Source organism: Mangifera indica, chromosome 20 (assembly GCF_011075055.1).
Source record: "Mangifera indica cultivar Alphonso chromosome 20, CATAS_Mindica_2.1, whole genome shotgun sequence".
Lineage (NCBI taxonomy): Eukaryota > Viridiplantae > Streptophyta > Magnoliopsida > Sapindales > Anacardiaceae > Mangifera > Mangifera indica.
Window position 1 is genome coordinate 7,077,270 of NC_058156.1, and position 15,331 is coordinate 7,092,600.

A 15,331-nucleotide genomic window follows, 5' to 3' on the forward strand; every position below is an offset into this window, starting at 1 on the left:
CTTCTATTCTGATTTCAGATTAATTTGTACTTACCTACAATAGGAAAACCATGAAGGCACTGCCAAAGAAAAATAAAACACTTCATACCCTTCATGTTCAGCGAAATTGAACGAGGCGTATTTTAATGGGCATGAGAAATTTTATTTTTCTACGACAATGCTAACATGTATGGTGTGACACAGATCATGGGGAATGCGTTTTCGACAGAAAAGGGATAGATCTTAATTGCGCAAATGTATTTTGTAGTAGCATATGTGGAGAGGTACTTTTTCTATGATTTTATAAATATGAATTCTCTGTAGATTATATTTTTCAAGTTAGGATATCATTTTTGTTTCACATAAGCTTTTGCTCAAGATTTTCTCCCCTAGATAATTATTCTTTCTTATTTCAGTTATTCATGGTCAAGTACAAAGTTACAATGTTATTTATATTGTATTTTTTAGTGGTACATATAACTTATTTTTATCTCTTTATAAGATGTACACAAAGCTTCATGGGATCGTAGGAGTAAGAAATGAACTAGATAATGGATATTCGTGGACTCTGTTGCGGCGGATGCAAGCATCAACCTATGCAAGCGGCAATGATTTACACAAGATAGTCGAATGCAACTGCAAAATTGCAATAGCCTGGACCGTTATGGATGAAATATTTTTGCCCAACATTGATCGATTTACTGCTGTAAATATTGTCCAAAGTGTCGTCTACAGTCGTGGGTAAGCATTTTATTTTGCCGATCAGAAGAAATATTCTGTTCCAATAATTGTTTAATTTCTTCTGAATTCGGTCTTTCAGGTCTAACTTGATGCGGATGAATTTTAAGCGATTTTTTACTGCAATATTAGAACAGAATGATGAAATCATCTCTGTCGCATCCTTAAGGTATGTTTTCTTTGTTTTTATTTTCCAATAAATTTATTTTCACATATTTCTAACATATTGATTGTTGGGCTGATAATTTTTCAGAGTGAATGGAAACAAGCTAGCTGAGATGCCATATGTAGGAACCCGCGAAAATTACAGGGGCAAAGGAATGGTGCAGAAACTACTTACTGCCCTCGACTCAGTAAGTTCATTGCATTACATGAAGCAGCTGCTTTAATCTTTTTTCTCATCCTTCTTGGGTGATTTAATTTCCAGGCTCTGTGCTTTCTCAAAGTGGAAAATCTTGTGATTCCATCAGTACCTGAGCTTGTTTCAATGTGGGAGGAAAAGTATCATTTTTCACCCATTACCAATAGCTTAATGAAGGATTTAATCTCCACCAACACACTGATGTTTCCCACTGCGGTTAGACTGCAGAAATCCCTGGCCTTGCAGGCAACGGAATTAGCTGAGAACAAACCAAATGGAGTCAATGAAAATGCAAAAATCGCACTTCCTGACTTGAATGTTGAACCCCCAGAAGTGGATGCTAATTGATATCATCTTCTGTTTCAGTATGGCTTGTACATCTAGCTAGTTTTCAAGCTCTTTGTGTTCTGATGTTATAATAAACTCAAGTCTTTGCAGCAATCTTTCCATTGCTGGCTTATTATGTAAGTTTTCGTGTATGGGTATTTTCTTTCTGATTACTGGCTAAAATTTATCTCATTTTCCTTCCAAACCGTGACTAATCCTTGTGCCATAACCTATTGACCTTGCCAATGAAGCTAGAGCTTTGAATTGTTTATCTGTCCAATGAATGAGTTCTTCGGTGCACAAAAAAATATTAGAAGTTATGAAATATAAGATCGTAAATAGACTTGAGGAATGGATAAGTGGTTTTTAACTCTTTAAATGTTCAAGAAAACCAGAGTTCAATAATAATAATAGTTAGTGTGAAAATATACACTAACAAACAGTTAGCATGCATTGTGGGTTGACATATATCACTATGAATACTTAACAGTTTAGTAGTCTTTTTACTGTATCCAATGAAGGGAGACTTGGTTATTTTGACCAATAAACATGACTTGCATTCATTAGATGACTAAAGTTAGATGATTTCAAAATCTCATCCTTTCAAAGTTTCGATATGCGTTTAAATCCTATGTAGTCAAGTCTGCCATTTCAAAAATATGTAGTGTTTAGATTACAATGTTTAATTAGTTTACTATCAATATTGAGAATTTTATTATCTAATTTAAGAATATACAAGCCATTATTTAATCAATAAAATTATGTATATCTACTTTGAGTATACAAATAGGTACACATTTGATATGTGTTAATATGTGATTAGATGATTTTAAATTAAAGATAAAGTAACACTGAATCACATAATAACATACATAAGTGTATACCTATTTTTATATTTAAAGTGGACATGCATAGTATAACTCTTATTTAATTTACCAGATTCATAAAGAGTATTGTTTAAGTTAATGGACATAATACCATTAGCAATACTAAAACAATACCCTTCTTTGTCTAAAACGGACAAAAATCAAGTTCTTAGATAATGTTGGTACATAATAATAGTTCCTTAATTTTAAAACAACTCATGTAGGCAAACTAAGATAATAATTTCTTATGGCTAGTGTATTAATGTGTGCTTCTCTTATGGCAAGTTTGACCACTAAAGGAAACATTACAAGGTCTTTCTAAAGAGCAAAAAAAAGAAAAAGGAAGTCAATTAGTTTAACTTCAAGTATATTTGTTACTGAAATTAACTTTTCACCATCTTCTTCCTAGGTTGTAAACTGAGGATGTAGTTCTCACATTTGATCTAATGTGTAGAAACGAAGGTAGAGTAAACCACTCACCAAGGGAGAAGTGGATCTTCGCATTGGAAATAGAGTGAGAATTGCTACATTAGTCATAAAGAGTTATTATCATAGTTTGCCCACATGGCTAGTGTTAAAATTAAAGAACTGTCATTATGTTCAATCAATTCCTAAAAACCTCATTTCTGTGTCTGTTTTAGACAAAAAAGGATATTGTTTTTTTATTGGTAATGGTGTTATAACTATTAGTTTAAATAATTTTCTTTATGAAACTATTGATTTGATTAATGACTCGTATGTTCTTAATTTAGATAATAAAATTCTCAGTATAGATAATAAACAAATAAAACGTTATGATCTAAATATCTTTGTGACATTGTAGGCTCGACCATTTAAAACTGAAACACATTTCAAAACTCCACAAAGATGAGGTTTTGTAATCATTTAACCTACAATCTTATAATGAAAGGGTAATTAAACTGTTAGACATCATTCATAGTGATATGTGTGGACCCTTAAATGTAACACTCTCAAGTACGTTCTAAAGATATATTTGTTCTTTCTTTAGACTTAGATTCGAATCCAAATAAATTAGGGTTGAAATTGGAATTGGATATTTATTCTAGTCTGATGTGTTATCATGCATGAAGAATGCACACTTGTACACTAATTGCCATGGAGGCAGCTCATGTTGGCAAAAGACGAAGATATTGCCCATACATCCTTAGGATGTACAATTGTACATTAAGTTTTATGAAGAATCTTGATTACAGAGGGATTCTAGAGTAGAGAAGAAGTGTATGTGTATGTGTGTGTGTGTGTATGTGTGTGTGTATGTATGTATATGCATGTATAAACATTAGTATAGGTTGCCCTAGCCTTAGAATCTTAATTTTTGGCCTCCTACGCATTGAACTAAGAGAGTGCAAGCATGGTAAAAGGGCGAGACATCTAGCAATTGGTATGAGGAAAGCTCTAGTGATCAAGAGTCTTGAAAGAGGAAAAAGTGATGACAAACTCATCTTGCTTGGAGAACTAAGTAAGGTGATCTTTTCCTTCCATATGATGAAATCTTGATGTTTTATTTACGTTTTTGATGTTATAATGATGCAAAGAGTGAATACTAATGAGATTAAGGTGCTAGGTACCTTGAATCATTGATGCATATGTATTATGTTTAAAAGCTTGTGATTTTAGTAAAGGCAGAAATCAAGTAGGGAATTTTGAACCTTGATGGATGTTGATTGTTGTTGTGTTGATGCTAAGAATTAGAAGCAGAGAATACTTAAAGGAAATTCGACCAAGAATGGTCAAAATAAAATTTCAAGACATCATGTACAATCATGCCATGCATGGTCATAGGCATACATCGATTAGCATCAAACAAGATATATAAGGGTGTACGCATGTACATGTTTATACCAACACACAACATAGGGGTAAAATTATCTTTTTAATTTACCATGTATTAGCGTGACTATGTACTTGTACACTCGTACCTTTATTGGGTGATGTACGAGAGTACAACCTTTGGAATCACGATCGTATGTCCTAATTCTGACTAACTTTTGTTAAGCCTTAATTCTATTAGTCACTATTGTGTATCCTTCCTTATCACAAGCGTGCATCCTTAATGTCATGTACAAGTGTACACCCCATAATGTACGACCATACATGCCTCTTTATATTGCATTATAGACATACGTCCACTCACGGGGAATCATTTTCTACCTAAAGTGTGTACGGGTATACATCTTTGCATGTACAGTCATACATCATCGTATGCCTATTGTTTTCTAAATTTTCAGACTAACCAAAATAGTCTCTATGCTTAGAATCATGCTAAATAAGTCTCTAATCATCCTAGAACTTATATCCATCATCACATACTGTAGATCAACTAGCTTATCCTTTTACCAAATAATTTGTAAGGAGATAACATATATTTTGATTCTTAACTTATCAATATCAAACTTTATCGCATTCAATATCATATACAATCACTTTAATCAGAACATGGCAATCATATGCACACAACAAAATCATAGAACTCATACTTTATGCTTTAATATTGACTAAGTCAGAGAAAACAAAGAATTTTAATATATTTGGATTCCTGAGACAACACAAACTTCATGTGGCAATAGACATTCCGATAACTCCAAACTCTTTTTTGATCCTTCCCAAAAGTCTTCAAACTTTGTTTGCTTTGAAAAAATGAAAGTTTTGTAAATAAGCTAATCCAACTATGTGCCCCTTTTTATTTTGGCAACATAACACCATGTACAACTATGCAAACCTCATGCAGGGATAAAACTCGTGATCACCAAAAACTGTCTTTATCCAAAATTCAAACACTACATATGGTTGTACACCATTTCATGTATAGGCGTACATTGTGCTTTTTAAGCGTACAGGTATACATCTTAACATGCATGACCTTACTGCTTTTAATACTTAGCTAATTCCATGCACCATGAATCAGATGACCAGTTTGCCATCTTCACTCACATACAAGCGTACACCACTATAGTGTATGACTATACATACACCCATAATATTACAAATGTAAATTAAAATTAAAATGACCAAAATACCATTAGATATACTTGTGACTGTTACAATATCATGAATTAAATATAAAATCAAATGAAACTTAACAAAAACTTATTAAAAATCTAAGTAATAACCTAATAACTAGAATTTATATGTTTGTAATTTATGCACACATCATCATTCGTGATGATGAACCTATGACCTACAAAAACATTGTATCAAATTATAACTCCACCAAATGGCTTAAAGCCATGAAATCTAAAATAGATTCCATGTACCAAAACGAAGTACGGACTTTGGTGGATCAACCTAAAGGGATAAAACTCATGAAGTGTAAATAGGTTTTTAAAAGGAAGACTAACATGAAAAGTAATGTGCATACATATAAGACACGACTAATTGCAAAAGATTTCATTCAAAAACATAACATTAACTATGACAAAACTTTTTCACTGATAGTGATGCTAAAGTCTACTAAAATTATGCTTGCAATGGCTACATATTATAACTTTGAGATTTGACAAATAGATGTCAAAATAACTTTCTTTAACCTAGTGGAGGATGTGTATATAGCACAACTCGATAGTTTCATATTTGATGAAACATTCATTTGTGGACTATACATGAAATGGACTCAAGCAAGCTTTTAGAAGCTGAAACATTCATTTCGATGAAGTCGTAAGAGAATTCGGATTCATAAAATACAAAGATGAGTTGTGTTTATACAAGAAGGCCAGAAGAAGTATTATTGCTTTTTTGATACTATATATTGACGACATTTTGATTATAAAAAATGATATACCAAACTTGCAATTGGTAAAGACTTGGTTATCCAAGTGCTTTTCCATAATAGATTTAGGAGCTCCAACTTATATCCTTGGCATAAATATCTAATAAGATAGATCACGTAAGCGACTTGAACTAAGTCAAAACATGTACATAGATAAGATTCTAAAGAGATTAAAGTGAAAGAATCAAAGAACGGACTCTTTAAAGAACTGTGTCTACTAAGGCAAAAAGCAAGAGATAAGCTGAGTCAAATCACATATGCATCATATACGTCATGCTATATATTAGGATTGGCGTCACATTTCTATCAACCTAAGAATATTTATCTAGACATACATGTAATCATATTCAATTATAGAAAAAAAAGTTTCACTTGAATGTTCGAATATAACTTTAAATAGATTTATATTGTTGAGAAGATTGGTTGTAGAGCATAACTACAATATAAGGAAGCTTAAATTTTATTCGCATTGAAATTATGTTTTAAATACAAATTCTCTAAGAGTGTATCATCTAAGTTCTCCTTGGAAGGTGTACATTCGAGATGAGTTTTACATGAGGATTTTTCATGTCCAAATCAAACGGTAGTCTCCCACAAATAAAGTTAACAAATTAAATTGAAGATACCACAATTGCTCAATTCATAACCATGTTGTGGCATGCCATCTCTCTTTCAATAGGCTCAATGGAACAATATAGAATTTAGGTCTTGATTTTTTCCAATACGAGGACAATGCTAACATATTCAAGATGTATGTTGGTATGAGCTTGAAAATGCAATTATACTTCGTTTTTTGGGAATGATTGTGAGAATTAGTTTAATTTGAGTTTCTAGGTTAAATTAGGTTAAAAATGTGTCTTGAAATCATGGGTGTATTTTGTTTATCTTTAGGGCTCAAAGGCTTGAGAATGACATTATGATAAAAATGTGGTTAAGAAAGAGACTTATGGCAAGTGAATGAAAAATGTATCAAGAATTGGAGTTAGAATTAAGAAATACAAAGATCTAGAGAGCGAATTCACAAAATCAAGGCAATGCCCCATCCACAAGAGCAGAGTGTCACAATGCAAAAATTGTTAACGATCAATGTCGCAACAGTAGAAAATGTCTGTCGCAACGTTTTCAGGATGGGGAATATCAATGACTCACTTTGTTTGCTTAACGAGATTTCCATCACTTAATCTATTTACGGTTCTTTAAAACCTAGGACTATAACTAACACATTTTTGAGCAAAGGACGAGATTTGTGAGAGACCAAGAGGACTACAAGGGAACAAAAAAAGAGAGGAATCTGAAGCAAAGATTTCAGAGTCATCATCAACATGGGTTCCCTATGTCCTCAATTTCACTGTTATTCTTTGTGTGAATGATACAATGGATTTATTATTTGTTTGAATGTGCATTCAAATTGTTTGAGTAATCCGTTAATAACCAATCTGTGATCTTAAATACGTAATTGCTTAATTGACTCAAATATCAAGTGGTAAATCCCTTGCGACAAGAGTAATTACTCAAATAGACTAAACTGAGCTTATGAGTTTAGCATTGATTCAGTAGGCTCCTCTCTGCTTAATGCATTTATTAATCTAAATATGTAGAGCTTATTCTAGGTTAATTAATGAAATATGAATTTGACTCAGAGCTTCTTTGATCTAATGATACCATAAGGAGGGATAAAAGTATCCCGCTAGATATATATTCTGAGCTGATATGGTTAGCATGTTATGAAATTATGAAGTATTATTATTGAATTACGTTGTATGATTAGTGGTGGCAAATAACCCCTTGATTTTCATTATCTCATCTCTCTATAATCTGATTTATTTTGTTCCAGGTTTATTTGTTTCATAGTTAGATTGTGATTCAAAACCCACCATTACATTGATAGATAATTAGTTTGTTTCCAAAATTCTATGTAAGAAAGACCTTTATTTATCCTATAACTATAAATGACAAATTAGTGGATTTAGTAAGGTAAAATTAAATAATGCAATATTGTTAACATCTTTATGTTTTGTATTAATGCATGTGATTTAGAAGTTTGCTAGGATCTTTAGTGTAACTCCCTATCCAGTTATAGACTATCATGAACCATTTTACTATGTTAGCTCATAAGGTCGACAGGTATCTATACTTGTAAACATTACCTAACATGTCAATATCCTTTGGATAAATATAAAAACTATTGAAACTGTTATAAAAAAAAAAAAATTGTTATTTTACTTTATCTATGACACTCTATGACATGAAATATTTGTATCTTCGACTATTGATAATAAGTCTAGAAATATATACTTGGCCCTAAATTTAACTTTATCCCTTATGAGGATTGAAAAGTAACTGAAAATATGTAAAATCAAGATTACTCCAATTTTGAAGGACTATAGCCTCTAACAATAGTTGATAATGTCTTACAAGGCTCATGTTGCATCTATATGATGTAGAAATTAAATTGATGTTAATATATATATATATATCTTAAAATGCATTAGTAATGTACGCACACTTACAATGCTCATCAACCACTGTCCAAGGGTCAATAGCAATTACCAAAACCAACTTTAGTCTCCCATTTTACTATCGAGACTTTAGGCTTATTTTTGTCGATAACAATGTTATACCAACCAAATAATACTATGTTCATCCGTAGATCCATGTGCTAGACACGTTTGAGTATGCAACAACCACTTATCGATCAATCACTTGGGATCTTCTAAAAATTCAAGACAAATAGAAATTGATTAATAATATAATTGAGGCAACACATAAAAGAATTCCAATATAATATATCACAAAGGTCTGAGGTTTTACCTAAAGATGTTGAGGACTATATGGTGAATGCCTCTATTGATCTAGTATGTCGATATCAATATTGATCCTAAGTCCTCTAAAGGAGAAAAGAAATGTAGTTAGTCGCTTACATTGATAAAATGGAATGTCCAAATTGTTCATACAAATGACAACTACAACTTACATCACCTATTTCATATTGATTTTATGGATTTGTGACAAAATCCTTTGCTCGACTCATTTGATCCTTTACTTGACTAATACAAGCATCGAATGTCATTCCTTGCTAATTCTTTGGTGACTAAATCACTTGGTGTGGTTAGTCGTGATCAAGTTTCCATCCCATTCATGAGACATGGAGTTAATTCGACGGACGATTCTAGATCTTTAGGTGGGAAATTCTTCTCATCATGCACATCACCCAACGATGGAGAATCCTTTACATCAAGCAAGGGCTTTGGCAGCCACAAGATCGATGAACCAAATGGTTGTTCACTCTTAGGACTCAAAATCAACTGCTCATTTAGATCGCCCTTGTTAATATTGTTAGTAAGTTATTGGAAAATAATATGAATGCCAATGTAAACAAATTTAACCAAAGTTTTAAAGTATCTCTCAATCGTCTTGTTGAATATGTTCTTTGCATTGTCCCTTGACAAGATGTTTTTTCTTTTCAACTTCACCATCTTCGGCAGAGTTGATATTGACTTTATCTCCAATTTTCTCTAGGTTATCTAGGATCTCATAACTACAATTACAAAGTTAACATTTGTGATTCATTAAAGTAAGTTAAATTTTGTTATAATATTAACATAAATGACAATTTTACCTAAAAGGCTAGTGAGAAACTCATTAAACTATACAACTTCGTTGGGTGACTTTTGGCTTCTTTAAATTAGCATGCACAACTTCCTTGTATCGTAGAGGTATCACTTTCTTTTGGAAATGGTGGTGAGATCCCAAAACTGTATACACTATTGTTATTTGTTCAATCAAGGCAAGTAATTGGCATGCTATAGTATCTCATGGCTAACTAACTTCTATTTTTCTCATACCTAATAGTGCAACATGCAAACAAGACAACACCTAGAGCTTTTTTGCATCTTAGCATTTCTTACTTATGACTTGATTTCTGATACATATATCAAGTCATCATTCACCGTTGGCATCTTATTAAAAAAAAACTCATCTCTCATTTTTTTGTTGTGCTGAGGGGAAATGTATTTCCATCCATTATTGAGGTGATTGATTAAAAAACTACTCACATAGGAGAACTTGAATTGGTTAAAGAAAGTGTCTATGCCATTTACACTAAATAAAAAATATTTAGTAGAGTTTCTCTTACTAATCTTACACAAAAATATTGAATGAGTAAATGTTGTTAGATGCTAGGTGTTTTGATGTTACTAAAAACACAAATTTGAATAACCAACATTGTCTAAGGAATGTGTTAAAAATATTACCAAAAGGACAAAATTTGAAAAATGCAAAAACAAGACAGACACGCTTATGTACAAGCCAAACATAAGGAAAAAGTGCTCTTATAGCCTTTGCATGCAAGTTTGGGTGAAGTCAATATAGTCAACATGTTGAAGAATGATACGTGCCTATGTATCTTTGGGTTCAAGCGCACGAGGAAAATTGTCGTTTAATTTCATCATGCTTCATGAAGAATTTAAAAGAGAGAAAGATTAACGTCTGTGCTTATGAAAAACATGCCTATGTATAGGTAAATATTCAGGTGTTTGCCTTCTCATTTATTCCCCATTCAATTCCTCATTCACAGCTTTGGAATCCTAGAAGAAAATCATAGATAAAGAAGGAACGTTCGTGCATCTTCAAAGAACATTCATTCAAACAAATATCAAGAAGAAAACTTGACCATTAGGAGCTTTGATCAAGATTGACTGCACATTGAAAAGAAAAAATTTAAATGATACACATTCGTGTATACTTGGAACACACATGTGTATCTGCGAATCAAAGAACAAAATGTCTCTTTCAAAGCTTAATGGATCTATTATCCTATCTAACAATCTTATAAGCTATTTCAGCTATCCAAAACAATAAAATGAAGATAATTTGAAGTGAAATAGTTAGAGATTACATATGTAATAAATCATATTCTTCTTCTTATCTAAAACTCTCTCTAAACTCATAACTCAAACTCTTGAGAGAATCTTGTACTCATTCTTTGTATCAACCTTTGTAGAGACATTTACAACTAAATTTTCTATATTCAATCACACTCAGGCAAAATCTTAGATAAACTATTATGGTGAGCACAATCTCAAATCAACTAATATGCATGGGTGAAATCCCAAAAAAGTATTGTAAAAAAGGGATTCTCTACTAGTGGAATTTCAAGTGAGTTGCTTGAAGAAGTAAATGTAGAAGGTTTGGAAGAGAAAACTTCAAACCACTATAAATCTTTGAGTCTTTCTATCACTTACTCTTAACTTTGTGCACTTTATTTGTATTGTGTGTTTTTTATATATTGTTGAGTATTGTTTATACTTAATTGTTTGAGTATATTATTGAAATTAGTTGTGTGATTGTGTTTGATTAGAAATTTGTTTAAAAGAATTAATTTGGTTTAAATTTGTAAATAATCCTATTCACCTCCTTCTAGGATAATTAGTCATTTGAGTTTTTTCAATTGGTATCAAAGTTTGGACTCTAGATTGTAAAATCTAATGACTTTTTGAGTTTAATATCGAATTTAAAATGGTTAGTACATCTACCCCTATTTTCGGTAAAGGACAAAGCATTACAGGACTACTATTATTTTGTGGGTCAAACTACAATCAATGAAAAATCATGATGAAACTTCACATTCAACTGATAGAATATAAACTGTAGAAAATTATTGAAAATTGTAACTTTGTGTCTAAGGACCATAAAACAAATTTCACTAAAAATGAAAAAGACTTTGACGAGGAAGATCAAAAACTAATGACTTTAAATGTAGAGCTATGAACATGTTATTTTTTGTTTTAAACTCAAGTGAATTTAATCATGTTTCCTTACGTGAATCAACTCAAGAAATATAGGTCATCTTTCAAACCACTCATGAAGGAACAAATCAAGTGAAGAAGTCCAAAATTGAGCTCCTTTTTTGGGAAATGAGCTATTCAAAATAACATTGAAAGAAAACATAATCGACATATATCAAAGGTTCTCAAACTTGGCTAATGATCTTAGAGGACATGGGAAGAAGTTCTAGACCAATAAGCTTGTTAAGAAGATCTTTGATCATTACCAGAATCATGGAAAATGAAGGTAACCGTCATTGAAGAAACAAAGGATTTAAGTAAAATGGGCATGGATGAGCTTATTAGAAGTCTACTAACTTTTGAGATGAAGAAAAAGCTTAAGGACGAGGAGACATAAGTCTTTTTACAAGGAAATTCAACAAGTTCCTTTCATGAAACAAAGGATAGAACTTTTCTAAATCAAAGTATAAGAAGGATAATGATGATGAGATAATATGCTATGAGTGTAAGAAACCCAGTCACATCTAATAAGAATGTCCTCAACTCATGAAGAGAAAGGACAAAAAGTTCAAAAAAAAGGTGCTTGCAATCACTTGAAGTGGAAGTGATAATTCAGGTGACAAAAGTGAGTCAGAGGATGAGAGAGTCAATCTATGCTTCATAGCCACGAGTGAATCAGAGGAAGAGGTTAATAACTTTTAACTCTAACTCTTTTAGTGAATTGCAAAAAGTATTTGATTGTCTTATGGATGAATAAAAATACATGTGTGTTAAAAATAAATCTTTAAGAATACAATTGTCATGCATTAAAAATGATTATGAAAATCTCTTAAATAAGCATGCTAAGATTAAGAAAAAATGTTAAGTAATAAAAAATGAAAAGATTTTAGCATCAAATGAGTTAGAAAAACTTATAAGTGAAAGTAACTAAGGAAAATTTCAAGATAGGCATAAAAAAATCATATGAGATGCTTGCATAACAAATTTGTGCATTCACTACAAGAAATTTTGCTTTTTGTGATAGCAATTTTTGTTAAAATAAATCAATTTTTTGTTATAATACGTATATAGTGACAAAATATTTTGTCACTACCATTGTCAAAATAAGTTTGTTCTTTCAAGTTTATTGTCACAACTTTTATTTATGTCATAATATTTTATATATATATCGTGACAAAACAATTGTCATAATATATATATTGTGACAAAACATGTTATCATCACCATTGTCAGAATAACTCCGTCCATTTAAGTTTATTGTGACAACTTTTACTTTTGTCACAATATTTTAAATATATCGTGACAAATCAATTTGTCAAAATTACTATAAACTGTAATTGTTGTAAAATGTATATCATGGCAGCAAAATGTGCCACTACTATTGTTAATTGAAGTTTGCCTTTTTAAGTTTGTTTTGATGACTTTTACTTTGTTACAATAATTTAAGTATATCATAACAAAATATTTTTCACAACTACTATAAATTATTATTGTCATAATATGTATATAGTGATAAAATATTTTGTCATCACCTTTTTTAGAATATGTTCGTTCATTTAAGTTTATTGTAATGACATTTATGTTTGTCCCAATATTTAATATATTTTGTGAAAAACAAATTTTTTTTATTGTCATGTTAAGAATATGTTGTGACAAAATAAATAGTCATTATAATATTATTAAAACCACTACTTGGGTTTTAATATTTTTGTCATATTAAAGTTGTTATGACAAAATATTTATATGTCATTTAAATATCAATATGTTATGACAAATAATTTGTCACAAATGTTCATATAATTTATCATTACACAGTCAATTAGTCATAAATAATTTGTGACTATCGAGTTTGTCACCACAATAGTAATAATAGATTCCTCTTATTATTATAAACAAAGAAGACCTAGGTTATAATAGAAATAATCTTTTGTTAAATCATATAGACCACTAAAGAATAATCATTCACTACATTTGCTTTCATTGAACATACTATTGAAAAGTGTCTAATTAAGAATGACAAACCATTCAAAATAAGAAAGATTTGGGTTCCTAAAAGAATATTGAAAACTAACATAGATAGACCCAAAACCATTGGGTACCAAAGAAGTCTTAAATTTCTTGGTATGTGTGTCTTGTAGCATTAGAATCAAAATGTTACAAAATGAATGGCTTTGCAAGGCATATAACTGGGCAATGGAGATGGTTGAGCACCAAGGTACTTTAAAAGTTATAATTCTTCAAGATGAAAACTTGAGATATCAAGTACTTAAACTTTATTTAAATTCAATAACCACATGATTTTGATTGAATTATTGAGTTGGTTGATTATTTGAATATGCATATATAAGCATGGATGATTGATTGTGTTAGCTTCCACATGTTAATTTAATTAAATTCTTGAATGGATATTGCTCTTGAGTTTTTTTTTTTTTTTTTCATTCATTTGATATTTGTCAATGCTCTCATGAAAATTGTATGAAAATGCTAAAACTGATATATGATTGGGATGTTTTAAATATGTATATATTATTGGTTAGTTGACATGTTCAAGTGAGTATATGTTCTTTGATATATTTTTGGTTGAATACACTTTAACATAGTAATAATAATATTTTGGATAATGCATTTGAGTTGGTTTAGTGTGCTAGATAGAATAATTTCTTGTGTTTTTTGATTAACATGTATGATGCATCATGTTTACATATTTTTAGTTTTAAATTGCTCAAGTGTTGACATGCTTTTAAAGGTATATAAACATGTAATATTTAATTTTTGGTTGCATAACAATGTTTAATGCTTATTGCAAAATCGAGTCAAATCAATTTGACTGTGTGTTCAAAATTGATTGAAACTTGATTTACAAAAATACTTTTCAAAATAGATTAAGATATCCAAAATTCATATATTAAGGTGTTTTGATTTGATGTATAAATTATTTATTTCACTGCTAGTATTTTACTTTATAATCCTTAAAAAAATTTGTTGATGCATGGTTACTCATGTATATGAACACCAATTCATGCGTTTTAGTCAATCTTATTATGCAAAATGTCAATTGTTTTTCATATTGAAATCTTTGTGTACATGACTGTGTACATGTAGTACACACTCATATATTTTCTATTCAAATTTTTTTTTTAAATTATCATACACAACCATCTTAATGAAGAACATGCCCATGTACTTTTGGGATTTTTGGGCTTTTAAAATTGTGTAAACACACTTGTGTGTACTAATACACACGCTCATGTTTGCAACAGTATTTAAAGAAAACACATTCTTCATTTTAATTTCACATGCACCTTAACATCAGGCTTTGCTTTTCCAACAACCACAACATGAACCTCTACCAAAATCAGCCCTAGTAGCCTCGGTTCCCCAAAATTTGTTCTCTCTAGCTTGATTTTTGCTTGAATCCATGAAGTGAAAATGGGTCCAATGAAGAAGGTGGCACAATGGTTTTTCTATAACTTTGGGATTGAAACAA

At 30.8% G+C, this 15,331-nt stretch overlaps 1 protein-coding gene across 1 annotated transcript; it reads left to right on the forward strand.

Moving 5' to 3' along the window:
- Nucleotides 1-331: 331 nt before the first annotated feature.
- LOC123204928 lies at nucleotides 332-1,546 on the forward strand. The gene is made up of 4 exons (XM_044621745.1): nucleotides 332-720; nucleotides 800-886; nucleotides 971-1,070; nucleotides 1,145-1,546. The coding sequence occupies exons 1-4, from the start codon at nucleotides 482-484 to the stop codon at nucleotides 1,424-1,426; spliced, it is 708 nt and encodes a 235-aa protein (XP_044477680.1). The 5' UTR covers nucleotides 332-481; the 3' UTR covers nucleotides 1,427-1,546.
- The last annotated feature ends 13,785 nt before the right edge of the window (nucleotides 1,547-15,331 follow it).